This window comes from Oratosquilla oratoria, chromosome 5 (assembly GCF_046742065.1).
Source record: "Oratosquilla oratoria isolate Oo_2021 chromosome 5, ASM4674206v1, whole genome shotgun sequence".
NCBI lineage: Eukaryota > Metazoa > Arthropoda > Malacostraca > Stomatopoda > Squillidae > Oratosquilla > Oratosquilla oratoria.
Window position 1 is genome coordinate 29,285,596 of NC_134781.1, and position 27,187 is coordinate 29,312,782.

At 40.7% G+C, this 27,187-nt stretch overlaps 1 protein-coding gene across 1 annotated transcript in view; it reads right to left on the bottom strand.

Annotated features, from left to right (window-relative positions):
* The window catches only part of LOC143025424 (kinetochore-associated protein 1-like), a 159,485-nt gene that overhangs the window by 83,945 nt on the left and 48,353 nt on the right, over positions 1-27,187 (bottom strand). Inside the window, 5 exon segments of the mRNA XM_076185081.1 lie at positions 488-621; positions 783-989; positions 14,906-15,148; positions 15,706-15,869; positions 21,233-21,336. Of these exon segments, the coding sequence (XP_076041196.1) occupies positions 488-621; positions 783-989; positions 14,906-15,148; positions 15,706-15,869; positions 21,233-21,336 (852 nt within the window).

Genomic DNA, 27,187 nt, shown 5'->3' on the forward strand with positions numbered 1-27,187 from the left:
AAATTCTTGTATTGTTTTTGCACATATTATTGTTTTGTCCAAGGTGCAGGTGCAGGGACAAGGTGCAGGGATGACCCGTCGTTCAGGAGGTGCTAAAATAGGAGGGGGGAAGGAGGGGTGTGGAGTGTATTCAGGGATGGAATGGGTGGGAATGATTTTATGCCTTTTCCTTTAGGGCTACCCCCCCCCCCCTTGTAAGGGGGAAAAAGCCTTGGTATATGTATGTATGTATTGTTTTGTCCAGTGTGTGGAAAACTGTTTTTCTTCAGATCTCTTCTATAACTATCTTTTATGAGTTTCTTTCTTTTTCTGCACCCAGCCTCATTATGAACCACAAGGTCTCCTAATGACAAGTTTTGCCACTATTACTTAATTCTACAATCTAATCCAAGTGCCAAGATTCCTCCATCTCTGTACAAATATAAATATTTGAGCACAAAATAAAAATACAAGAAATTTTTTATTCCATTTATAGACAATCACTTACCCTTTCTTGATAAAATGCAATGAGCGAAAATAATATGCATCTACAACAGAGAGATGCTTGTATGCCTCCACAACTTGAAGGCTATCTTTCAGAACATCATCTCCCTCTTGCATGACTATGTTTCTTAATATTGCCTGAGGGAAAAAATTTTACTTTCAAAAACAATATGATAGTCACTCTTGCATTTTCATAAACAGTGTCATAAAATAATAAAAAAAAAAATGAACAAGTTCCAAAATTCAAGCTTAAATAACAAGTACTGATATCATTGTTTTCAAAGGGCGAGAAATCTTACCTCTGCCGATACTGGATCATTAATATTCCACTGAATAAGAGAATACCTTCTCATAACCAATTTAAGACCAACAATTCTGCACTGGTCTTCCAGGGCTGAGGTTAGTGGTGTGTCTAGTGTAATGCCAAGCTCATACATCTCCTTTGTCTTTTCGCTCCATGGTACAGGAGCACAGCACAAGCAGTCCAGAATGCACTGGGCTTTAACCTGGCAAATTCCAGTAAATTAAATTGATTATATACATTTGGAAGAGGAAGAGAGGAAGAGAGAAGGATTTTGAAATGTGTTTGAGATGAGGTGTCTGAGAAGTATGATGGGGTTTACTAGGCTAACAGTGAGAAATGAGGAGGTGAGGAGGAATAGAATAATTGGGATTTATCTGGCGTCACAACATCAATGGTCATTGATGCCGTAGTATTTATGATTAAGAAAAGGAAGTGGTAAAAAGCTTAAAAAATAAATCAAATAAAAAAGATTGAAATCTAAAGATCATTGAGAAGATCAATAGCCCTAAGAAAATTAATAATAGAATTTATATTGCAGTTACATCCCAGGGGCCGTATACACAATACTTGCTAGCACTAACAAATAGCTGTTAAGGGTAACAAATTCCTGTTAAGACTAACATTTAGCTGTTAAGCACTAACAGTGGATACAGAAAACTTGTTAGGGCCTTAAAAGTACTGTTAAGGTAAAAGTGCTGTGGAGGACTATTAAGCTCTTAACAAATTCCTGTTAGTAGAGAAGATGGTGGAGCAACAACAACTACAAAGACAACAGCAAGTTTATCGACAGCGACAGGACATATTTAACGAGTACAATGACGACGAATTCATCAAACGCTTCAGAATGAACCGTGCTGGTATAATAACAATGGCTGATTTAGTGAGAGACAAACTTCAATCCCGAACAGAAAGGAATCGACCACTGAGTCCTGAGACGAAGGTGGCAATTACCCTATGATATTTAGCCACAGGTGAAATGCAGCAGTGACGACTTTGGGACCTCGCAAGCAACAATCAGCTGTGTCATTACTCAAACAATTGATGCACTATCAGAACCAGATATTGTAACTCAATTTGTAAAATTCCCATTGACTCGCCAAGAAGTGCAAGTAAAACAAGCGGAGTTCATGGAAGACTGTAGGTTTCCCGGTGTTGTGGGTACCATAGATGGCACAAACATTAGAATTGTGGCTCCAAGTGTCGATGAACATTTATATGTAAACAGAAAACGATACCACAGCATCAACGTGCTTTGCCATGCCTCCCTCTTGTCCTTGTGGTTTAAACTTGGCTTGAATCGCCCATTTATAATTATTTTTTTCTCCATAATCACTTTGAACAAGAGGAGTGTTTCCTCTTGTGACCAGTTTGGCTTCCTTTTCTTTTTCTGTGATTCTTCTGCCATGTCTATATCCTCTGAAATAATTGTTGAGTCGTCTGTCGGAAGATTTGAATGTGGCGCGGCCGCCTGTACAATGCGCCTTCGTCCAAAAATATCTGTCGTTGGTTAATAAGTACTCCTAAAAAACCATACATACGATATCTATGTGCTATCATGATACTCTATTAATAAATTCTGAACAACAGCATTAATAACACTGTTATATGTGTGCAATTTTTAATAATACGTCCATTTACATGTTTATAAGCTGCTAACTTCAGCACTGTTTAGCGGGACTTGACAAACAACTGTTTGATAGCTAACATTTGTTAGTTAAGCATTGGTGTATAACTTTTAGTGGTTTTCTGTTAGCTAGCAGAGATTGTTAAGGCTAACAAAAAAGTTTTGTGTATACGGCCCCAGAACACTTCGAAGGGACAGATCTCCTTCATCTGTGTTTTGACAAATATTGTTGTCTTTCTTCATCATAACTGGGCCATTCCACCATAATGTGTCTTATGGTCATAGGAACAAGGCAATCATTACAAAATGGAGGAGGACTGCACTCAATAAGAAAGCCATGGGATAATCTAGAGTGACCAATCCTCAACTGGCAAAGGGTTACTTCCTGTTTTCTGTTCGGTAATGTATAAGACCAAGGATGAATACTATCAGTAATCTCTCTCATCTTGTTACCAGCCTCAAGATCCCATTGGAACTGCCAAAGAGATGAGATCTCGGCTTTGATTAGAGGGATATAATCTTCATAAGGTATGGGCCATAAGCGAGGTAAAGGTGAGAGAGCGGCTTCCTTGGCCAATTTATCAGCCTGTTCATTTCCTGGTACTCTGACATGTGCTGGAAAACAGCAGAAGTTTATTTCATTACCTCGACTCTTGATTAAAAAAAGCCATTCTAAGATCTTTAAAACTATTGGGTGCCTTGAGTCGAATTGTTCTAGAGACTGCAAGACACTCTTTTAAGTCACTAAAAATTGTAAAACATTTGGCTCTGCTTTTCATGAAGGATATAATCTCCACGGCGGACAGTATTCCCGTCAGTTCGGCAGTGAAATTAGATGTTGTATCAGGCAAAGTACCCTTACGATTAAAATCATTTGAGAATATTCCAAAACCAACGCCAGCGCTAATTTTGGAGCCATCTGTAAAAACAAACACAGAGGGTTGGTGACTAAAAGAAAGTTCTAAAAAAGCATTGCGTAGTTCATAATCCTTAAAATCACGTTTACAATCGTTAAAATATTTACAGAAAGATACTGTGGGCAGTCTCCATGGGGGAACAACCGAATATTTAAAAGGGAGGATGGGAATCTTCGGAAGATTCATGTCCTCTAAAATCCTTTTCATCCGGTATCCAAAAGGCTTTGGAAGTCTGGGGTGATTGTTGAAACAAGTGCTGTTAAAATCTGCTTGAGCTGTTCTAAAAACGAGAGAGTTGGGAAGCCTCTGCAATCTATGCCAGTATCTAATAGATGAGGTCTGGCGAATAAGATCTAGCGACATTTCCCCTGCATCAACTAATAAACTTGGTATTGAGGAAGACTTGAAAGCACCTGTGGCCAAACGAACTCCACTGTGGTGTATTGTATCTAAACTTTTTAGTCTGGATGAAGTGGTCGATGAGTAAAACTCGCATCCATACGATAGTTTTAATAAAATAAGGGAGTGATGTAATCGCAAAATTGTTCTGCGGTCAGCGCCCCATGAGGTATGTGCTAAAACTTTTAAAATTTGCATTATCTCTAGACATCGTGTCTTCAGGGTTTTCAGGTAGGGTACCCAAGAAAGGTGCTTATCAAAAATAAGTCCTAAAAACCTGGTTTCATCAACACAAGGAATCTGGTCATCTTTTAACCAAATAGTAGGGTCAGGGTGCAGACTTCTTAGTCGGCAGAAATGTACGACGACAGTTTTGCTGGGTGAAAATATAAAACCATTATTATCGGCCCATGAAACTATTTTATTGATGCAGAGTTGTAGTTTTCTTTCAGCTATTGCCATGTTGCTAGCTCTAAAAGAAATGGAGAGGTTATCTACAAAAAGGGTAGCAAGTATATCAGGAGGAATCACAGATGTCACCCCATTTATAGCTAAACTAAAGAGTGACACTGAGAACACACCCCTGAGGTACACCTTCTTCCTGTTGTCTTATTTCAGATATGACGTTCCCAACTCTTACTCTAAAAACACGATTTGCTAAAAAGTTCTTGATGAAAAAGGCCATTTCTCCTCGAATGCCAATAGCATGTACAGCCTTAAGAATACCATGCTTCCATGTGGTATCATATGCTTTCTCTAAGTCAAAGAAAATACTGATATGATGTTGCTTAGAGACAAAGGCTTTACAAATAGAAGATTCTAGTCAAAGTAATGCATCAGCAGTGGAGTGCATGCGACGGAAACCACATTGAATATCAGACATGATGTGGTTTCATCCAAGATACCAGACTAGTCGTGCATTGACCATTTTTTCTAAAATTTTGCACATGCAGCATGTGAGGGCAATAGGACAGTAATTTGATGGAATTGAACCATCTTTATTATGCTTAAGAAAAGGTAAAATAATACCCATTTCCCAAACACTGGGAAACTAATGTTGAAACCACATCCTATTAAGAAGTGCAAGAATAAAACCTTTAGTTACTGGAGATATATGTTTCAACATGGCATATGTAATGTCGTCAGGACCTGGAGAAGTATCACTGCAGGAGTTCAAAGCCGAATCATATTCCTTTTCAGTGAAAGGGAGGTTATAGGATTCTTCACGAGGAGCAGTGAAGTCAAGATTACGTTGTTGTTCTCTCATTCGGTATGGATATCCAGGAGAGCTGTTGTCTGGTTTAGATATATTAGCAAAATGATTTGCTAAGGCATTACTGACATCTTTAGGATCAAAGACCAAAGAGCCATCTAATATTAAAACAGGTGGAGGGCTAATGATGTATTTCCCCGATATTTTTCTCATGTTTTTCCAAACAATTGATGCCGGTGTTCTATAGTTGAATGATGATACAAATTTAGCCCAAGACTGATGCTTTGCTTCTTTGATGGTACGTCGAAGTAATGCCCTGCTTTTACAATAAGCAACTAAATTCTCATCATTTCTATGGCGATGTAATCTAGTCAAAGCTCTTCATGTTGCTCTATGTAGATTTCGTATGGTGTCAGACCACCATGATACAGGGCGTCTCCTAAAATTTCCAGATGACTTTGGGATGGAATTAATGCCAGCAGCGTAGTGTGTCATTTAAGCACTCCAGTGCAGCTTCTACTGAAGAAAAACTGTCAATACTGTTCTGGACAGTACTCAATTCTTCAAACTTGGCCCAGTCGGCTTTTTCAGTGCACCAGCGAGGAATACCATCTGTAGGAGCACCTTCCTGTGTACACAATACAGTGGGATAGTGATCACTGCTTCATAAGTCATCAAGGACTTTCCATTCAAAGTCCAAAGCACAATTTGAGCTGCTGATCGATAAATCTATACATGATGTAGAGCCAGTCTGAATGTGATAACGAGTAGGTTCACCAGTATTTAAAACAGTAATGTCCTCCTGCTCCAAAATAGATGAAATTAGATTTCCTTTCTGATTTGAGGTAACATCACCCCATAATGGGTGATGAGCATTAGTCACCCATAATAACGAATGGCTGAGGTAACTGTTGAATAAGATTCAACAGATTATCTTTGGTTATATTAGTATTTGGTGGTAGATATAGGGAGCAGACTGCATATCTGCGATTCAAGCCGGCTTGTATCGTGACAGCTTGCAATCGAGACTGAAGAGGGATGGGAACATGAGGTATATCTATACGGATATACAACATGCTTCCCCCATGGATACCAATATCTGGATCATATGTAGTACGGTATGCTGTGAAGTCTTTAGGGCATGGGGTAAATGAGTCTAACTTTATTTCTTGTAAGGAAATAATATTAGGTTGCTGGTCATGGATTAGCAGTTTCAATTCCTCATACTTGGCTCTTAGTCCCTGACAATTCCATTGGAGCAGAGTGAATTTATCTATGGTTCAGGGAATGTCGGGTGGTGTTGTTACCCGACTTCTTGGTCTTAGATTGTGGGATTGAATGGACCTCAGCTTTAATTGGAAGCTTTGGTGGTTTAGATGATTGAACTCCAGGTTTAATTTTAGTAGGACCTTCTTTAGGTCTACCAGAGGTGGTAGAACTTCCCTGTGGCCCTACAGGTACAGGGGGAGGGACTACTTTCTCTATAGGTACAGAAGGATCTCCTGTTGATCCTTCTAGGTTGAGGGAAAGGTTTCCCACTCCCCTCTCAGGGGTGGGAAGAGGGCCACTATCTGGGCCCTTGGGTGATGGTGTAGGGCCTCCCATGGCCCCAATATGGGAAGAGTTGTTAGATGGCATTTTGGATACAGCTGTTGTAGAATCTCTATTCTGAATTTTGCCACTTGGGCAATCCAAAGAGTCTGAACTCCGTGTTCGCTTATTGCGAGTTAGTTGGTCAACTGATCGGTTGGTTGATTGTTTGCACTTTATCTGGTGTGACTGATAGGTCTCCATTTTATCCATATTAGGTTGTGTTTTAGTGGTGAGGTGGCCTGTAGGCTGTAATTTGTTGCCAAGGGCTTCTGAGTATGTCTTAGTATTAAGTTTTAATGAATCAAGCACTTTTCTTCTTGCTTCAGAGTAGCTAATACGTTCTCTGAACTTTATATCTAGGATTTGTTTTTCTAGTATAAATTTTTCACAAGATCTAGAGGAAGCTGGGTGCTCTTCATGACAATTAAAACATTTCGATGTTTTCGTACAGTCTCCATGTTCGCTTTCACTGCAATTGACACAAATTGGTGGTGTTCCTGCTAATTTCTTGCGACATGTGTTGAACATATGACCAAACATTTGGCAGTGGTAACATCTTGGTGAAGGTATATATGGTCTAACCTTCAGTTTATACCAAGCAGCAGATATTGATGATGGAAGATTAAGCAGGTCAAATGTTAAGATTATTAGAGGTTGGTCTACAAGAGTGCCATTTTCTTTTCGTTTCATCCGGCGAACACTTGAAACAAGCTGGGATTTCGACTCTGTTAAGAGCTTTTCTTCAGAAAACCTCAGCAGTTCCTTGGAGTAGACAACTCCTCTACACTGGTTGAGTGTTGTGAGAGGTACAATCTGCCTCATGCCCAGCAACTTTTAGCTCTCTTCTGGAGAGTTAACCTCTATCAGAAGTGATCCACTACTTTGGGGGATGATTTTGGGTTCCCTGCCAATACATTGGATAATTTCTCTATGGACATCAAAAATGTCTGAAGAGTCAATGGGGTTGTCATTGGGCATGGATAAAGTTAAACATTTATTATAATGGGACTCAAAAATCCCAGGCAAAACTTCCAATTGTCCTCGTGGATTAGTTAGAGGGGGGATAGACTTTTCTTTATTTCTATTTTTCCACTGTGGTTTAGCGGAATAGGGTTCCAGTGTGATGAAAGACTGTGGACTTTCATCTCTAGAACCAGTAGAGGCCTTGCTCATATCCTTGGTCATGCATAGGTCGTCAGCGTTAGGAGAGTTTTCACTTAAGGGTTTGTCTTGACCGCAGTGAGGGTGACCTTACTGGGGGCGGTTCCCCAGTCAGGTGGTTACGAGGCAAACTATGTTTGGGGCACCTTTTCTAGCCCCCTCCCCATGTGGGGTGAGCAGAGTGGATCCTGAGTAGGGCTGCTCAGTCATGTGGGTAGCTACCGAACCATGCTGTTGCCTCAATCCCAATACAAGAGCGATTTATCTTGCCCGTCCTTCCTCAACAGACATTCCCCTCTTCCCCAAAGCCCCCTTCACCCCATCCATCCATCTCATCCTAGCATGTCCCCTCATGTTCACTACCTCCACATCTGCCTTCCATACCTCTTTTACTAGTCTTTCTTCACTCATTTTTTCCATGTGTCCAAACCATCCTAATATTCTTTCATCAACCCTATCTCCCAAATCCTTTTTCACCCCTGTTCTCCTCCTCATTTCTCACTCTATCTAGCCTAGTAACCCCCATCATACTTCTCAGACACCTCATCTCAAACACATTCAAACTCCTTCTCTCTTCTTCTCTTATGTTCCATGTTTCTGACCCATAGAGTGCTGTTGGCACAATCACTCCTTCATACAGTCTCCTCTTAGCATCCATTCCCAAATGTCTATTCCTCATTACACTCTTTAACCACTTCTATACGGTGACGCCTACGTAGGCAGCATGAGGAGCCATTGTATTCGCGAGGCTGCCATATCGGCGTCTTGATTATATTAATTGTAGTCGCCCCTCCATAACGACATTCTTTCTAATTCTTTTGTAATCGCATTTTCTATGGTTATCAAAATTCACGGGTGAAGAGAGAACGATCGATATAAGCGGTGACTATATTTTATGATGCGAGTATTATTACGACACGTCGTACGGCTGGCATTGGCTACTGCCACCGAGATCTAAGTCCATGACGCCTACGTGTGCGGCACCGTATGGAAGGGGTTAATCCACCAAGGCATTTACTCGCTTCTCTCAATCTACATTCTACCTCCACCTTCATTCCACCTTTTCCTGCCACATTTGCACCCAAGTATCTAAAACTATACACTTCCTCCAGTCGCTCTCCCTTAACCCCTTCCATACGGTGCCACACACGTAGACGTCATGAGGAGCAAGTGGATTCGCAACGCTGCCATATCGGCGTCTTGATTATATTTATTGTAGTCGCCCCTGTGTTTTTACATTCTCCCTAATCTGCTCTTAATCCCATTCTCTGTGGTTTTCAAAATTCACGGGTAAAAGAGAGAACGATCAATATAAACCGTGACTATATTTTATGATGCGAGTATTATTACGACACGTCGTACGGCTGGCATTGGCTGCTGCCCACGAGATTCAAGTCCTGTAGTGAAGTGGTTAATGCTCACTTCCAGTCTACTGCCACTTTCACCCCTTGTACATCTCATCACCTTACTTTTACCTACATATATCTTTAGCCTTTCCAACTACACTTAACAAGCTAATCCCTCTGAAACTACTACATTCACACTTGTCCCCTTTTCCCTTGTAAAGTGGAACTATATAGGCACTCCTCCGGCACTTTACCCTCTCTCCAGCAAACATTAAATAACCTCACCAGCCAGTCCATCACTGTACCTCCTTTTTTTTAGACATTCTGCATGGCATCCATCCAGACCAGGTGCCTTACCTGCTTTCATCATCTTAACAGCTGCCTTCACTTCATCCTTCCTTATTTCTCCTCCATTTTCCTCAATCATCACTCATTTTCTTAGCATTTCCCACTGCAACTATCTTTCCCTCCCTATCCTCCTTCACATTTAGCAACTCCCTAAAATATTCTGTCCATCTTCCCCTTACTGCCTTCTCTTCCATTATCATCTCTCCATCTGCACCTTTTACCTTTTCTTCTCTACTTGATTCGCCTCCTCTTCCTCTCTTAATTTCTTTCCAAAACATCTTTCTATTACTTTCAAAGTTTTCTGTCATACTCTTACCCCATTTCACATCTGCTCTCCTCTTTGCCTCCTTTACCTTTTGCTTTACTTCTCTTTTCTTTTCTTTGTACCTCTCATATGACTCCCTCATCCTATTTTGTAACCAATCTGTGAAAGCTCGCTTCTTCTCTTCTACAACCTTCTTTGTTTCCTCATCCCACCATTCACTACCCTTCCTTCTATTTCCTCCTGTCCTTCTTGTTCCACACACCATCTCTGCACACTTTGTGACTCCCTCCTTGAACCATCCCCATTCCTCCTCCACATCTAGCTCTACTCTTTCCTTCACTCCCTCCCACTCCTCCTTCAGCTTCTTCTTGTACTCCTCCTTTTCCTTTTCATTTAAAGAGTTCACTCTTAGCACCTCCCTACCTTTTGTCCCTTTCCTCTTTCTCCATCTATCCTCCACTCTCAGCTTACCTTCCACCAAAATATGATCTGATATTTCCCCACCCTCTCCCCTTAGCACATGTACATCCTTAACTCTTCCTATCATTATCCTATTTACCACTACATAATCCATTAACGCTCTATCTACCATCCTTCCATCCACCACCCTCTCCCATGTGTACTTATGCTCGACTTTCTTCCGAAACACTGTATTTGCTACCATCAACTCTCTCTCTAGACACATTTCCACCATCAACTCTCCACTACGATTCTTTCCTGGAACTCCACATTTCCCAACCACTCCATCAATTGGACCATTTCCTACCCTAGCATTTCTCCCTAAATCCTCTATGCACTCATTTAAATCTATCCAAAAGGCCTCCCTTTCTTCTACACTCTTCTCACTGCCAGGCCCATATGCACTTACAAAGACCCACATCTCCTTTCCCAGTTTCACCTTCATCCACATTATCCTTGAGGAAACCTCCTTCCACTCCACTACACGTTTACCTATCTCTTCACTTATTAGAATAGCCACCCCTTCCCTCCCTCGCCCTCTCTTCACTCCTGATAACCTCCCACTTACACTCCCAAACTTACACTCACCTTCCCCTTTCAACTTAGTTTCACTCAAAGCCAACACATCCATCTTTCTTCTCACAAACATACTACCTATCTCTTCCCTTTTACTCTCATCTGTACCACATCCACGCACATTAAAAGACCCAAACCTTAGGGTGCTGGTCGGAAAACTCCCAGACCCTCTTATGCCTTTACTTTTTCTTTTAGGAATGTCCCCTGTGGGGCTACAAGGAGAAGGATGCCTAGTCCCAATCCCTGTCCCTTTCTTCTCACCTCTTACGATCCAAGTGGAAATACTTAGTGGCAGTATTCTTTTCCCTATTACACGGGGGGTAGCCAAAAAGAAAAAGGCGTAGAAATCACTTGCACCCATTTCACCTCCCATATATTCCACTCCCCTCCCCCCTCCCCCCCCTCCTATCTTGGCACCTCCTGGATGACAGGTCATCCCTGTATCCTGTCCACTGCTCTGGGTCAGAAGCAGTGTCGCAAGACACAGCACATCCACAGCAAGGCCGCTTCATAAATTCTGTCCCCTCATGCAGAAAAGGAGAAGACGAGGAGAAATCCGTTCTGGCTGTGTCAAATTTTGCTCACACATACTACCTCACCCCCCATCCCCCACCCACTCCCCCTCATGCATCACAGCCTCATCTATACACAACCCTTCTCCATTCACCCCTATCTTCTGTCCTCTCCTGTCCTTCCTCTACAGACATTCCTCTCCTTTGTAAAGCCCCTTTCACCCCATCCATCCATCTCATCCTAGGACGCCCCCTCATATTCACTCCACCTTCCACACTTCTTTTACTAATCTTTCTTCACTCATTCTTTCCATGTGTTCAAACCATCCTAATATTCTTCCATCAATCCTATCTCCTAGCTCCCTTTCCACCCCTGTTCTCCTCCTCACCTCCTCATTTCTCACTGTATCTAGCCTAGTAACCCCTATCATACTTCTCAGACATTTCATCTCAAACACATTCAAACTACTCCTCTCTTCCTCTCTCATGTTCCATGTTTCTGCCCCATACATTGCTGTTGGCACAATCACTCCTTCATATAATCTCTTCTTAGCATCCATTCCCAGATGTCTATTTCTCATTACACTTTTTAATCCACCAAGGCATTTACTTGCTTCTCTCAATCTACACTCTACCTCCACATTTGGATAACCCATCATCCAGGAAGAGCAAAGAAAATAGGGAGGTATGGGTGGTGAATGGGAGTGGAGAATAAGGGGATGAAATGAGTGGGAGTGGATTTATGCTTTTGACTTTGGCTACCTCCCTTGTAAGGGGGAAAAAGCCCTTGGTATATGTAGTATGTACATACATTTAGTTTTGGTTTAATGTCACAAACTCCCCTTACCAGGAGACTAGGACAGTGCCCCTTACAAAGGACTTTGTTGCCTGGAATTTAATTCCTAGAATCCTATTTACCTAGTTGTATTATACGGGAAGGGAGCTATGCTCGTGGTGACCCGTCTTTGTATCTCTCAGCATCAAGTTTTTTTCTTAAAATCTTGAATAGTGTTTGCACACACTGTTTCTTTGTCTAATTTGTTCCAAGTGTCTATCACTCTGTGTGGGAAGCTTTTTTTTTTTCAGATCTCTTCTGTAATTATCTTTGAGTTTCTTTTCGTGTCCTCTTGTTTTTCCATTGTCCCATTTCAATAAATAATTCTTATCTAAGATTTACATTCCCTTCATAATTCTATAGATAGTTAGTAGGTCTCCTCTTTCCCTTCTTTGTTCCAGAGTTGGTAATACTAATTTTGACAGTCTTGTTCATATGTCATTTTGGAAAGAGTTGGTGCCAGTTTTGTTCTTGCTCTTCGTATTCTTTCTAATTTCTTTATATTGTTTTTGGTACTGGGTGTCCATAGTGTTGCTGCATACTCAAGTTTTGGTCTTATTGGTGTGGTTAATTTTTTTTATAATTTCCTCGTCCAAATAGGCAAATGCCACTTTTATTGACCTCAATAAATTGTAGGTTTCTCCGATTATCTTAATAATATGTTTGTCTGGTGTCAGGTCTTTGCTGATCATCACTCCAAGGTTCTTTTTCCAAGTTTACTTTTTTTTACCTCTTCTTCACCAATTTTATGATCTCTCGATATTGTTTTTACTTTTTCAAATTCCATTATCCATTTCTAGATATTGAATTTCACTACCCACTTTTGAGTTCATTTCCAGATCTTGTCCAAGTCTTGTTGTAAGGAGTAGCAATCCTCCTCCGTTCTTATTTTCTTTAGTATTTTTGCATTGTCTGCAAAGAAATTCATATAACACTCTACTCCTTCATCCATGTCATTTAAGTATATGACAAACATGATTGGGGCCAGTACTGATCCTTGCAGGACACTACTTATCATTTCTTCCCAATTTGAGAATTTATCTCTACTACTCTCATTTTCCTCCCAGTCAGGAAGTCTTTCATCTATTCCAATAATTTTCCTCTGATGCCACCTTTTGACTCTATTTTCCTTATTAGTTTCTTGTGTGGTACCTTATCAAATGCCTTTTGTAGGTCCAGAAAGGTAGTCTGCCCAACCATCTTTCTCTTGTATTATATCTATTAATCTAGAGTAGAAGCAGATCAAGTTTGTTGTACATGATCTTCCTTGTCTGAATCCAAAATGATTTCTCCCAGTCTTCTCTTTTTCTGCATGAGGGGATGGAGGGAGGGGGGGTCCATGATTAAATGTAGTTGCCTTGCTGTGGATGTGCTATGTCTTGCTACATTGCATCTGACCTAGGGCAATGGGCAAGATGCAGAAATGACCTGTCATCCCAGAGGAGCCAAGAAAATAGGGAGGTAGGGGTGGTGAATAGGAGTATAGTATGTGGGGATGAAATAGGTGGGAGTGCACTTATGCCTTTGACTTTGGCTACCTCCCTTGTAAGGGGGAAAAAGCCCTTGGTATGTGTATGTATAAACATTCTGGGGGAAAGAGAACAAGTATAACAGCTGTAACTTTACATTCTATAATACACATATTATTATGCATCATCATACATCAGGCAGCCTAATGTATGCAGGAGTATTTGACTCATATTGAAAAGGTTAATGAACCATAACCTTGGTCCAACTTGCTGGCAGCATGGTTCAAAGTGCCACCACTTCAACCTCTGCCACAAGTAGCAATGCTCTAACCCACTCAGCCAGGGAGTATCCAATTACATCCTATACATGTACTAAAAGTGCCAAAGAAAGCACCCACCTTTACCCATCCCATACCCATATGTTCTCCTTTTTATCTTAGCTCATAGTGGATAAAATACCATTCCTGATCCCCCACCCAAAACCCATGTCAGAAGCACTGTAGCAAGATGAAGAACCTCCACACCAGGGCCCAACAGTAAAAGCTGATTTACCCCACCACTTCATTACATGGAGACCCTCCCTCCTTGTCCACTCACAAGTAATTAAAGAAGACAAAGAAAACAAAGAGAAATCCTTTCAGTCTGTCACTTCATCACCCATTCACAACCATTCTCTACTCTCACCTATCTCTTGCCCTCTACCTTACTAGTAAATATTAAAAGTGAAATATATTTATGAGTGGAAGGGTGGTGAGGTAAACACCAGGAACCGTTGGAGTTTTATTGCTAACGTTTCGTCCTGAAAGGACTTCCTCAGAGCTGATTAAGTCCTTTCAGGCAAAACGTTAGCAATAAAACTCCAACAATTCCTGGTGTTTACCTCACCACCCTTCCACTCATTCTGTCTTACACACTTCACAATATATTTATCTTTTATACAAAACTCCTTTATCATGGATGATATATATATATATATATATATATATATATATATATATATATTTTTTTTTTTTTTTTTTTTTTGAGAGAGAGAGAGAGAGAGAGAGAGAGAGAGAGAGAGAGAGAGAGAGAGAGAGAGAGATAATTTTAACCCCTTCCATACGGTGCCGCACACGTAGGCGTCATGAGGAGCAAGTGGATTCGCGACGCTGCCATATCGGCGTCTTGATTATATTTATTGTAGTCGCCCCTGTGTTTTTACATTCTCCCAAATGCGCCCTGAATCCCATTCTCTGTGGTTTTCAAAATTCGCGGGTGAAAGAGAGAACGATCGATATAAGCGGCGACTATATTTTATGATAAGAATATTATTACGTGACGTCATACGGCTGGCATTGGCTGCTGCCCGCGAGATTTAAGTCCCGTACTGAAGTGGTTAAACAAAACAAATGGTTGTATCACCTGTGTATCAGAGATCAATTTGATGACAGCATAAGCTTTGTCCTCCCATGTGGCTCCCACATTATCCCACCACTCCTGACTGGATGATTCAAGAGTATACTTGATGTAGTGAGCCAGGGACTGGTCGATGCTGAGCTTATGCCTTAGCATAAAGGACCGTAGGAATCCTTCAAGTAGGCCCTTCACTTCATCCCCTGAGAATAACCAGTCCAGGAGAGCATCCACAACATATTGTTTATTGAGCTGTGGGAATGATACAAGTCATGTTAACAAAAAGTGCAACGCAAATCATGCATGAACATACATTGGAATTACAGAGCTGTATCTGCTATTATGTCACCTTAAATGATTTAGACAATTTTTTTAAACTAATTCTATCAGTCACACATGAAAAACATTCATGAACCACATCAGAACTAGTATTTAAGTTGCAGAACACCATTTCAAACACCTACTTACATCCACTCAACTATCCTTCTCACTCAACCATTCCCCAGTGTCAAGATTTTAACCTTAATTTTTGTTTCACCTCCCTTTTACCTCTCTATAATGATGATGACTGATTCAGTTTAATGTCATCAACTCCCCCTATCAGGAGGCTAGGACTGTGCCCATTACAGAGGACTTTGTAGTGTGGAAGTTAATGATCCATTCCCTTGGTCAAACTCACTGGCACCAGGGTTCGAACTGCCATCACCTCCAACTCCACCACAAGTAGCCTACCGACACTGACATGCTAGGTCATAAAGCATCCAAAGTTTGTAATAATAAGTACATCTTATATAAAACAATCATCTCACCTGTGTATATTTGCTGAAAGAAATCATGACTCTGAACTTTGTAGCCAAGAGCTGAAGGTCTTGCAGAGCTAGTGCTGTCTGCCTCAGGTGGTAGAGCATTGAAGACTGGGAATGTGCCTTCCACTGAGCTACATGGACTGCCATCTGAACCTCAATGTCCCCGCCTACAAAGCCAACATTCTCTTTTAGAATATGCAAGACAATGCAATACTGATATGGAAATCACTACACCAACACTATTTTGTGACTGTAACATCACCTTATTGCACATGTATTACAATGTAAATTTTAATGGCAGAACATGTGCTTTATACAACAAAGGGACTAAACCAAGTCCTGTTGAACTTTTACACATTGTGTTAAAATATTTCATATTCATGTGTAAATGAGGGTCGTTCCAAAAGTAATGCCTCCTATTTTTTTATTCTACACGAAGGGATCCGAGGGGATTACAAATTGCATTGTTATGATGACTGAACTTAAAATATTTCATATTCATGTGTAAATGAGGGTCATTCCAAAAGTAATGCCTCCTATTTTTTTATTCTACACGAAGGGATCCGAGGGGATTACAAATTGCATTGTTATGACAGAACTTGTGCTCTCATGACCTGAAAGTTTCATCTCTCTGTTGCAGAAAGACACAAAGAATGAATTAACCGAGACACTGAAATATGAAGAAAATATAGTACTTATGGGTGACTTTAATGCAAAGGAAATAAATTGGGAAGAATTGACAATGGGAGGTGGAGAACTCTGGGGAAATGTCCTACTGGATATGACCATAAATTACACATTGACGCAATGGGTTAAAGAAAATACTAGATTTTGACAAAACAAAGAACCATCGAGACTAGATCTGATATTCACATCTGAACCAGAAATAGTGGAAGAAATAAATAATAAAACACCAATTGGGAAGAGTGACCACATACTAATAGAGATTGAACTTAAGGAAAAATGTGGTAAGAAGGAATGAGAAACATAGAGAAGGAAGATTGATGTACAACAAAACTGATCTTATAAAACTTAGAAAAAATGTTCAAAATGCCTGTTGGGAAAAATTTGCAAATAATGAAACAATGACAGAAGAGAAATGGAACATTTTCAAAGAAATATATAAAGAGGGAACAGACAAATATGTGCCTAAGCAGAAACAGAAAAGGGAGTACATAAAGTGCTGCTATAATAAAAAGTGTAGCAATGCTAAAGATAGAAGAGACAAAGCTTGCAAAAAAGGCTAAATGGCAAACATACATTAAACTGAGAAATAAATGCGAAGAGAGGAAAAAAGAAACTATGAAAAAGATAATAGCAAAATGCCAATATCAACTTAAACTATTTTACAGATACATAACGATAAACTTAAAGACAAACATGAAATAATAAAACTGCGTGAAGGAAATCAAGAATACAGACGCTCCTCAACTTACGTTTTAGTTACGTTCCGAACGGCCGAACGCAAGTTGAAAATGAATGCAAGTTGTTACTGTACTATACATCCGTAAATTCTATTACTGTATCTTACAAAACACCCCTAAATCATTAATTATACACATAACATTATAAAATAATAACATTAATTTCAAAGAGATTAAATTCAAGCAACATTAATTGAGATGGTGGAGGAGGAGGAGGGGAGGAGGAGGAGGGGAGGAGGAGGAGGAGGCAAGGCACTTTCAGTCTGTCGTTTGTGCATTGTAAACAATGGACGCAGCGTCATGCGCAAATATCGTTTGAACTACGGAGAGCGCACTAAACTAAAAATTCACTCAATCTTTTTTTTTTATCATTTTTTTTACAGTCAGTTCAAACGTAAAATCGAAAAAACGTAAAACGAATGAACGTAAGTAGAGGAGCGTCTGTACACAGATGTAGAAATGGCTTAAGTAATGACCAGACACTTCAAGTCTGTTTTTACAATTGAAAGCTCACAATTGTGGGATAATAAGTCACCAGGAAGGGTCCCCTAAAATGAAAGAAATAATGGTGACATAGAAATAAGGGACCAAATAAAGAAACTTGATGGCAGTAAGTCACATGGACCAGACGGAATAGCGAACTGGATATTAAAAGAATGCATAGACGAACTCACAGTCAAAATACACAAGATAATTGACTTCTCACTCAAAGAAGGAAAAGTACCACAAGACTGGAAAAATGCTAATATTGTACCAATACTTAAGGGAGGAAATAAAGAAAATCTAACAAATTATAGACCAGTATCCCTTACAAGCACAATTGCAAAAATATGTGAGAGTTATTAAAAACAAATGGACTAAACACTTGGAAAAGAACAAAATATTAACCCCCAACTAATTTGGATTTACAAGTGGAAGATCATGTACTACAAACTTAATATGCTTTTACTCAAGATTGCTAGACATAATTACAGAAAGAGATGGCTGGGCAGATTGTGCCTTCCTGGACCTACAAAAGGCTTTTGACAAAGTACCACACAAAAGACTACTATAAAAAATTGAAGTACATACATACATACATATACCAAGGCTTTTTTCCCCCTTACCAGGGGGGTAGCCAAAAAGGACAAGGCACAAAAACATTCCCACCCATTTCATCCCCGAAAACACTCCACACCCCTCCACCCTCCCTCCCATCTTAGCACCTCCTAGATGACGGGTCATCCCTGCACCCTGTCCACTGCCCTGGGTCAGAAGCAGTGTCGCAGGACACAGTACATCCACAGCATGGCCGCTTCATTAAATCGGCGACCCCCCCTCTCCGTCCCCCCATTCAAGGAGAGGACGGGGAGAAATCCCTTCGGGCTGCGTCAAAATTTTTGCTCACACACACTACCTCACCCCCATTCCCCCGTCCAATCCACCTCATGCATCACAACATTTTCCATATACAACCATTCTCCATTCACCCCTGTCTTCTGTCCTCTCCCGTCCTTCCTCAACCGACATTCCCCTCTTCCCCAAAGCCCCCTTCACCCCATCCATCCACCTCATCCTAGGACGTCCCTTCATGTTCACTCCCTCCACATCTGCTTCCATACCACCTTTACTAGTCTTTCTTCACTCATTCTTTCCATGTGTCCAAACCATCCTAATATTCTTTCATCCACCCTATCTCCCAGCTCCCTTTCCACCCCTGTTCTCCTCCTCACTTCCTCATTTCTCACTCTATCTAGCCTAGTAACCCCCATCATACTTCTCAGACACTTCATCTCAAACACATTCAAGTTCCTTCTCTTTTCCTCTCTCATGTTCCATGTTTCTGCTCCATACAGTGCTGTTGGCACAATCACTCCTTCATACAGTCTCCTCTTAGCATCCATTCCCAGATTCCTATTCCTCATTACACTTTTTAAACCAACAAGGCATTTACTCGCTTCTCTCAATCTACATTCTACCTCCACCTTCACTCCACTTTTTCCTGCCACATTTGCACCCAAATATCTAAAACTATCCACTTCCTCCAGTTGTTCTCCCTTAATGCTCACTTCCAGATTACTGCCACTTTCACCCCTTGTACATCTCATCACCTTACATTTACCCACATTTATCTTCAGCTTTCTTCTATCACACACTCTCCCAAACTCTGTCACCAGCTTCCTCAATCCCTCCTCCGATCCTGCCACAAGCGCAGTGTCGTCAGCAAACAACAGCTGGCTCACCTCCCACTTTTCTCCATTTTCCTTAAACATCTCCAACCCCTGACCCACTACCCTTGCATTCACCTCTCGCACCACCCCCTTCATGTATACGTTGACAGCCAGGGTGACATAACGCATCCCTGACGAAGTCCCACCTTTACCTCAAACCACTCACTCTCTCCATTTCTAATCCTGACACAAGCTCTACTACTCTCATAAAAACTCTTGACAGCTCCTAGAAGCTTTCCTCCTATCCTGTATATCCGCATAACCTCCCACGGTGCCTTTCTGTCTACCCTGTCGTAAGCCTTTTCCAGATCCATAAAGGCCCAGAAAACATCCTTCCCCTTACCTATAGCTTTCTCACATATCTGTCTTACCACAAAGATCTGATCTACACAACCTCTACCTGTCCTAAACCCACACTGTTCCTCACCAATTACTCCCTCTGTTCCTCTCCAAATCCTCTCAATCAAGATCCTCCCATAAGCCTTCCCAACTACACTTAACAAGCTAATCCCTCTGAAACTACTACATTCACACTTGTCCCCCTTTCCCTTGTAAAGTGGAACTATACAGGCACTCCTCCAGTCCTCCGGCACTCTACCTTCTCTCCAGCAAACATTAAATAACCTCATCATCCAGTCCACCATCACTATACCTCCTTTTTTAAGATATTCTGCATGGCATCCATCCAGATCAGGTGCCTTACCTGCTTTCATCATCTTAACTGCTGCCTTCACTTCATCCTTCCTTATTTCTCCTCCATTTTCCTCACTCATCACTCTCATTTTCTTAGCATTTCCCACTGCAGCTATCTTTCCCTCCCTATCCTCCTTCACATTAAGCAACTCCCTAAAATTGAAGTAATAGGTGGAATACAAGGAAAATTATTGGAATGGATGGAAGACTTCTTGGAAGGAAGAAAAATGAGTGATACTTAGAGAAAAGAACTCAAAATGGATAAACATGAAGTCTAGTAACCCAAGGCTCTGTGTTGGCTCTGATGTTTGCTATTTATATAAACGGCATGGATGAAGGAATTAAATACTATAAAAAAAAATTGAATAAAAAAAAAAAAAGCAAAGAGCACTAACAAAGATGGCACAACACTCGGCATGTTGACCTATGAACAAAGACTGGACAAACTAAACTTATTAACTCTGGAGCAAAGAAGAGAAAGAGGCGATTTGATAAGTGTGTGCTAGGTGGGTTCCACAAATGCTCACGCAGGACCAAAAGTACCACCGAAGGGATGTCTGTCAGGACTTGTTGGATTGGTATGAAGCCGAAGGTGATGGATTCTAGGACCGCATCATCACTGGTGACTAAACATGGTGTCACCACTATGAGCCGGAGTCCAAATGGCAGTCGATGGAATGGCACCACTCACACTCCCCAGCAAAGAAGAAGTTCAAGACGCAGACATCTGCAGGCAAAGTGATGTGCACAGTCTTCTGGGCCAGGAAGGGAGTCATCCTCCTTGATTTCTTGAAACCAGGGGCGACTATCAACTCTGACCGTTACATTGAAACATTGACCAAGCTGAAGGCCCAGATTGCCCGTGTAAGGTTAGAGAAAAGGGAAGCATTCCGTTTGCAACACCAACACGTCAGGCAGCGTTTCCCCAACAACAACGCCATAATTGCAGCCGTGAAAAAATGGACCGCCTCGGCAGGCACTGACTTTTATGACCGCGGCATCAATGCTTTTGTTCATTGCTGGCAAAAGTGCATTGAGAATGTTGGTGACTACATGGAAAAATAAATTCTGGAGCACAAATGGTTGCTCATTTTAATGGTGCCACTACTGTCTTAGTAGCTCTTCAGCTTTTTGAGTTATAAAATAGGAGGCATTACTTTTGGAACGACCTTTGTACTAACAACTAAAAATAGACCCACTTACCAGACTGGAAGTCAGCAGCCACACTTTCTAATTCCTTGATAACAGTGTTGGCTAGTTGTAAGCCATTGCTGGGCCAGCCAGATTTCTCACGAACTTCAAGAATTCTGAACAGAGACAAAATCAAAACAGCATATTATGCTTACTTCACAATATCCCTTCAAAACATAGAAATGGCAGAAGCTTACAAAGAGGTAAGAAGATGAGAGGAAAACAGAGTGGTGGATGGGGTGTGTGTGGTGGATGGGGTGTGTGTGGTGGATGGGGTGTGTGTGTGTGCCTTGGCTTGCTACTTCCCTTCTTGGGGGAAGAAGCACCCTGATATGTACTTAGAGACCATCAAGATCCCATTTAATTTTGACTTGTTTCCTCAAAAATGTTGGACTACCCCCCCAACAACTGAGGCATTCAACAGCTTCAAACACTGTGATGCTCACTCCCTTGCGATTGTTGTGAGAAACACCAGATTTAATTTGTTGAGGAGCAATAATCAAGCAAGAAAAGGGTTTCAAAAATTTATGGTAATAATCTAGTTAGGGTTTATCAACTGAATAAGACCTGACATCTGGCAGTGGTTTATCAGATGGAATGAAAATCATGGGGTGAGGTTATGTGGAGTAGGAAGAAAAATGAAGGAGGCTGTGAGGTTTTATAAACAAAGCAAACTATAATGCACTACGATAGTACACTATATCTAAGGCGGTTTATGACAGAGTTTGGGAAGGTATGCAAAAGAAGGAAGATGAAGATAAATGTGGGTAAAGTAAGGCGATGAGATATACAAGGGGAGAATGTGGCAGCAAATTGGAATTGAGTATTAAGGGAGAGAGACTGGAGACTGGAGTAAGTGGATAGTTTTAGATACTTGGGTGTAAATGTAGTGGGAAAGGGAGGAGTGGAAGTGGAGGTAGAATGTAGATTGAGAGAAGCAAGTAAATGCCTCAAGGGAAGTGTGATGAGAAATAGACATTTGGGAATGGATGCAAAAAGGAGATTGTACAAAGGAGTGACTGTGCTGACAGAACTGTATGGGGCAGAAACATGAAGCATAAAAGAGGAAGAGAGGAGTTTGTACGTGTTTGAGATGAGGTGCCTAATAAGTACGACAGGAATGGAATTTTTGGTTTGAAGGCCAAGCGCCAGAGCCGGTAGGCCATTCAGCGATAAGTATGACAGGGATTAATAGGATGGATAGAGTGAGAAATGAGGAGGTGAAGAGAATGAGGGTGGAGAGTTGGGAGACAGGGTTAATTAAAGAGTATTGGGATGGTTTGGATACATGGAAAGAACGAGTTAAGCATACATATACCAAATATTTTTTCCTCTTTATAAGGGAGATAGCCAAAAAACAAGGGCATAGAAACCACTCCCATCCATTCCATCCCCTATATACTCCACTCCCCTCCCTCCCTCTTATCTTGGCACCTCCTGGATGATGGGTCATCCCTGCATCTTGTCCAATGCCCTGGGTCAAAAGCAGTGTTGTAAGACACAGCAAGGCTGCTTCATTAATCAGCAACCCCCCTCTCTGTCCCCTCATGTAGAAAAGGAGAAGGGGTGAAATCCCTTCAGGCTGCATCAATTTATTTCTTATACATACTCCCTCACCCCCAATCCCCCGCCTACTCCCCCTCTTGCATAATAACACCATCCATATACAACCATTCTCCATTCACCAATATCTTCTGTCCTCTCCCATCCTTCCTCAACAGACATTCCCCTATTTCCCAATGCCTCTTTTACTCCATCTATCCATCTCATCCTAGGTCAACCCCTCATGTTCACTCCTTCCACACCTCTTTTATGTCTTTCTTCATTCATTCTTTCCATGTGTCCAAATCATCCCAATACTTTCATCAACCCTATTTCCCAGCTCCTTTCCACCCCCATTCTCTTCCTCAAAACCTCATTTCTCACTCTATCCAGCCTAATAGCCCCTATCATACTTTTCAGGCACTTCATCTCAAACACATTCAAACTCCTCCTCTTTTATGTTCCATATTTCTGCCCCATACAGTGCTGTCAGCACAATCACTCCTTCATACACACTCTTCTTAGCATCGATTCCCAAATATCTATTTCTCATTACACTTTTTAATCCACCAAGGTATTTACTTGCTTTTTTCAGTTTCAGTTTTTTTTTTTTTTTTTTCATTCGCTTCATTTCTAAGTTCTTTTTCTTCTTCGTGCATTTCTTTTTTTATCCATACATTCTTGTAATGTTCACTATTTGCTAATTTCATTGTTCAGGATAGTACTTCCTCAGCAATTGTTTCAGATCAAAGCTTTACTATCAGTGGCCTGTATTGGTTTTCTTTAGAGTATCTGCCCATCCTTTAGGTCTCCTCGATTTCCCTATCCAAACCTTGTCCTTCCACTTGTAATTCTTTCAGAATTTCCTTAGCGATCTCTTTCTCCTCCTTTTCCCTCCGATATCTAGGTACATTGCTTCTCTTTAATGGTTTACTAATAGGGTGGTCGATGAATGGAATAAACTTAGTAACCATGTAGTAAGTGCTGAAACTATCAGTTGTTTTAAAAAACAATTAAACAACTTTATGGATGGGGATGACAGGTGGTGATGGATATGGAGCTGCCTAGTGTAGGCCTTATGGTCTCTTGCAGTCTCCTTTATTCTTATGTTATGTTCATAGATTACAATTAATCTTTTTTTATCTACTGTGTCCCTAAGTTGCCTTTCTCTTTAATTACTTGGATCACTGTTTCCTTGGTATTTTCCTTGACCTGTTGCTCCATTATTTCATAAAGGGATACTTTTTGACATTCCTGTTCAACTTTTCACTGTTTCTTTATTTCCTGTAGGTCATTTTTTTACTTTTTTTATTCCACCTTTTCAGTCACTGCTTGCATTTGACCTTTTATCTCCTTTTTTAATGCCTCATTCCTATTTATATCTTCACTTTCAACCTTTCATTTTCTCCCTTTAATTTATTTCATTCCTTTTTTAAGTCATCTATCTTCCTATTCCTCACCTCAGGGTCGCCAAATTTATGAAGGGGCCTTGCTGTGGATGTGCTGTGTCTTGCAACACTGCTTCTGACCCAGGGCAGTGGACAGGATGCAGGGATGAACCATCATCCAGGAGGTGCCAAGATGGGAGGGAGGGAGGAGGGTGGAGGGGAGTGGAATATATGGGAAATGAAATGGGTGGGAGTATTTTTATGCCTTTTTCTTTTTGGCTAACCCCCATGTAAGGGGGAGAAAGGCTTTGGTATATGTATCTTCCTATTACTCTAGTCATTAGCTTTCCGTAGCATAGCTACTTCTTTGTACATTATTTTATACTCACTTTTGAGCTCTATTAAATCATCCAAAATGTCATATCTATTTCTCATTATATTTCTATACCTGGGTTCTCTATCCATTTCTAATCCTCTATGCATATTTTCTTCCTCTTCAAACCCCCCAAAAAAACTCTCGCACCTTTGGTATTCCCTTGGTGTTTGAGGAAGACACGTCTTCTTTCAATTGACATCAAGTGGAGTCTCTATTCTGCTTTCTTCTAAGCATCTTTTTGCTGGTTGTTTGTCTCTCAGAGTTTCTTTGCTTCTTTCCATATTTTATATATACCGTATTTTTCAGTGTATGACCCGCGGCTTTTTGCCTCAGAAAGGGGCCAAATTCGGGGAGGTGGGTGATATAAAGGTGCGGGTCATCTGTGGATTCTGGTTAGAAATTGCCCTCTTACGCAGTCAAAAAAAAATTGAACGATTAGTTTAGCTGGGTGCCCTCTCAGATCGGGGATTTGCGGGGGGACCGACCGGGTTCGTCATATGAAAGTTGATTAATGTCATAATACAGCGCGTGCGATCGAGACAAACGACAAAGAGAAGGTAGGATTTGTCAGTATCTTACCCGCTTTACATGCTCTTGTTATTAATAAAGGCATTATCACAAATAAAACAGGCCTAACTAAACAGCATGAACATACAATACAACAGTGACTGGTACCAACACCAACATCGTGTGTCACAATTAAACAAAAGAAAGTGGGCGGCCATTTTCGCAATTACAAATTACAAACTGTACCTGATTCCTTAATGCTAAATTTGTGCATTACATGTGAGTCGTTCAAGCATGGAAGAAAATTAAATAGACTATTCAGAACGGTTTCTGTAAATCAGAAATGTGCCATCCTGCAATGTTCGATGCACGCTACGACTCGGAAAAGGAATCAGACGAATCCAAAATCGAAATGGAAACGGATGAGGTCACTGCATCAGAATTGGCCAATCTATACCACAACCTCTTCCATGACAATACAGAGGATGAGGAATTCGATGGATTCATGAGCGATGATACACCTTCATAAACATTGCCTGTCGTCTGTGATCACTGACTGTGTTTTTTTTTTCTAATAACGATGTGCTCCATTGACTCTGTTCATAACAGTTCAGTAATGTGCTCTGTTATTGTTTTATTCTATTGAAAACTAACCATTGAAAATTGTTTGGTTTAATAAATAATTACCAGTCTTTGTATGGCATTTATAAACCAATTGATTGATTAATTACCGGTAAACAATCAAACAGGATTTTATGGCATTATTTACACAAATTTATTAAGGTTCTTTGTAATATATATATATGTATAAGTGCAATAAAATATATTGAAATGTAATTTGTTGGTTATTCTTCATCTTCATCACAATCAGAAATAAATAGGACTGGAGGAATACTGGTATCATGATCATGAATCGCAATGCCGCGTCTTCGACCCATCCCAAAGGCATCATAAGATCAGTTGCACACTTTCGAGATCACCCCTCTTTCATCGAAGCTACCACTACATCTAGTGGTAACTTCAGAAACCAAATTGTGAGGTTGTGTACGTACATGTCGGCCTTTGACGTGTGATGAATCCTGAAAAGCAAGATATCACCAAGAAACCTGCCAATATCGGAAAACATACATTTTTTTTTATAAATCACATAAGCACTGATGAAACAGAAAATTTAGAAAAAGCCTCAGCTTTGAAATTACTTTGATCACCACGTCAACGGCCAGCCGTAACAACAACCACCGTGAGCTGTGCCTGTGGCCACCCATGCATGGGTAGTATACATCGTCGTATCTACACTGCCGCGCACGCCATATGACTGTGGGTCATACAGCGGTGCGGGTCTTGTGTGGATTTTCACAAAGGTGTAAGGGGGTGTTGGTCATATAACGGTGCGGCCTATAGTCCGAAAAATACAGTATATATATATATATATATATATATATATATATATATATATATATATATATATATATATATATATATATAAAGAACAATGAAAAATAATAATAATAAAAAAAAGTAGAGATACAGACGTTTACATTTTGGTCCCAACAAGCTTTCATTTTCACTTTATCTATGTAAACAACCAGGTCCGCTTTCAAATTCATTCATTCGTGAATCGCTAACTAGCAGCTCAGAGCATTCGTTATGGTATGTCCTGCTTCGACCGTGTCCACTGTATGTGTGTATGGATGATGCTGTGATGCATGGAAGGGAGTGGGTAGGGGATGGCGGGAGGTGAGGGAGTAGGTGTGAACAATACTTTGACACAGCCTGAAGGGATTTCTTCCAGTCTTCTCTTTTTCTGCATGAGGTGACAATTTTTTTTTTTTTTTCTTTCTCCCCGATTAAATGAAACAGCCTTGCTATGGATTCTTCACTCATTCTTTCCATGTGTCCAAACAATCCCAATACTTTTTCATCAACTATCTGTCATCTCCTTTTCCACTCCCACTCAGCTCCTAGTTTCTCACTCTGTCCAACAAAGTAACCCCCACCTTACTTCTCAGACATTTCATCTAAAACACATTCAAACTTTTCTTTGCTGCCTCTCTTAAATTCCATGTCTCTGCCCAATACAAACCCATCAGCACAATTACCCCTGCATACAATCTCCTCTTTCCATCCATTCCCAGGTGAGCATGGGAAGTACTT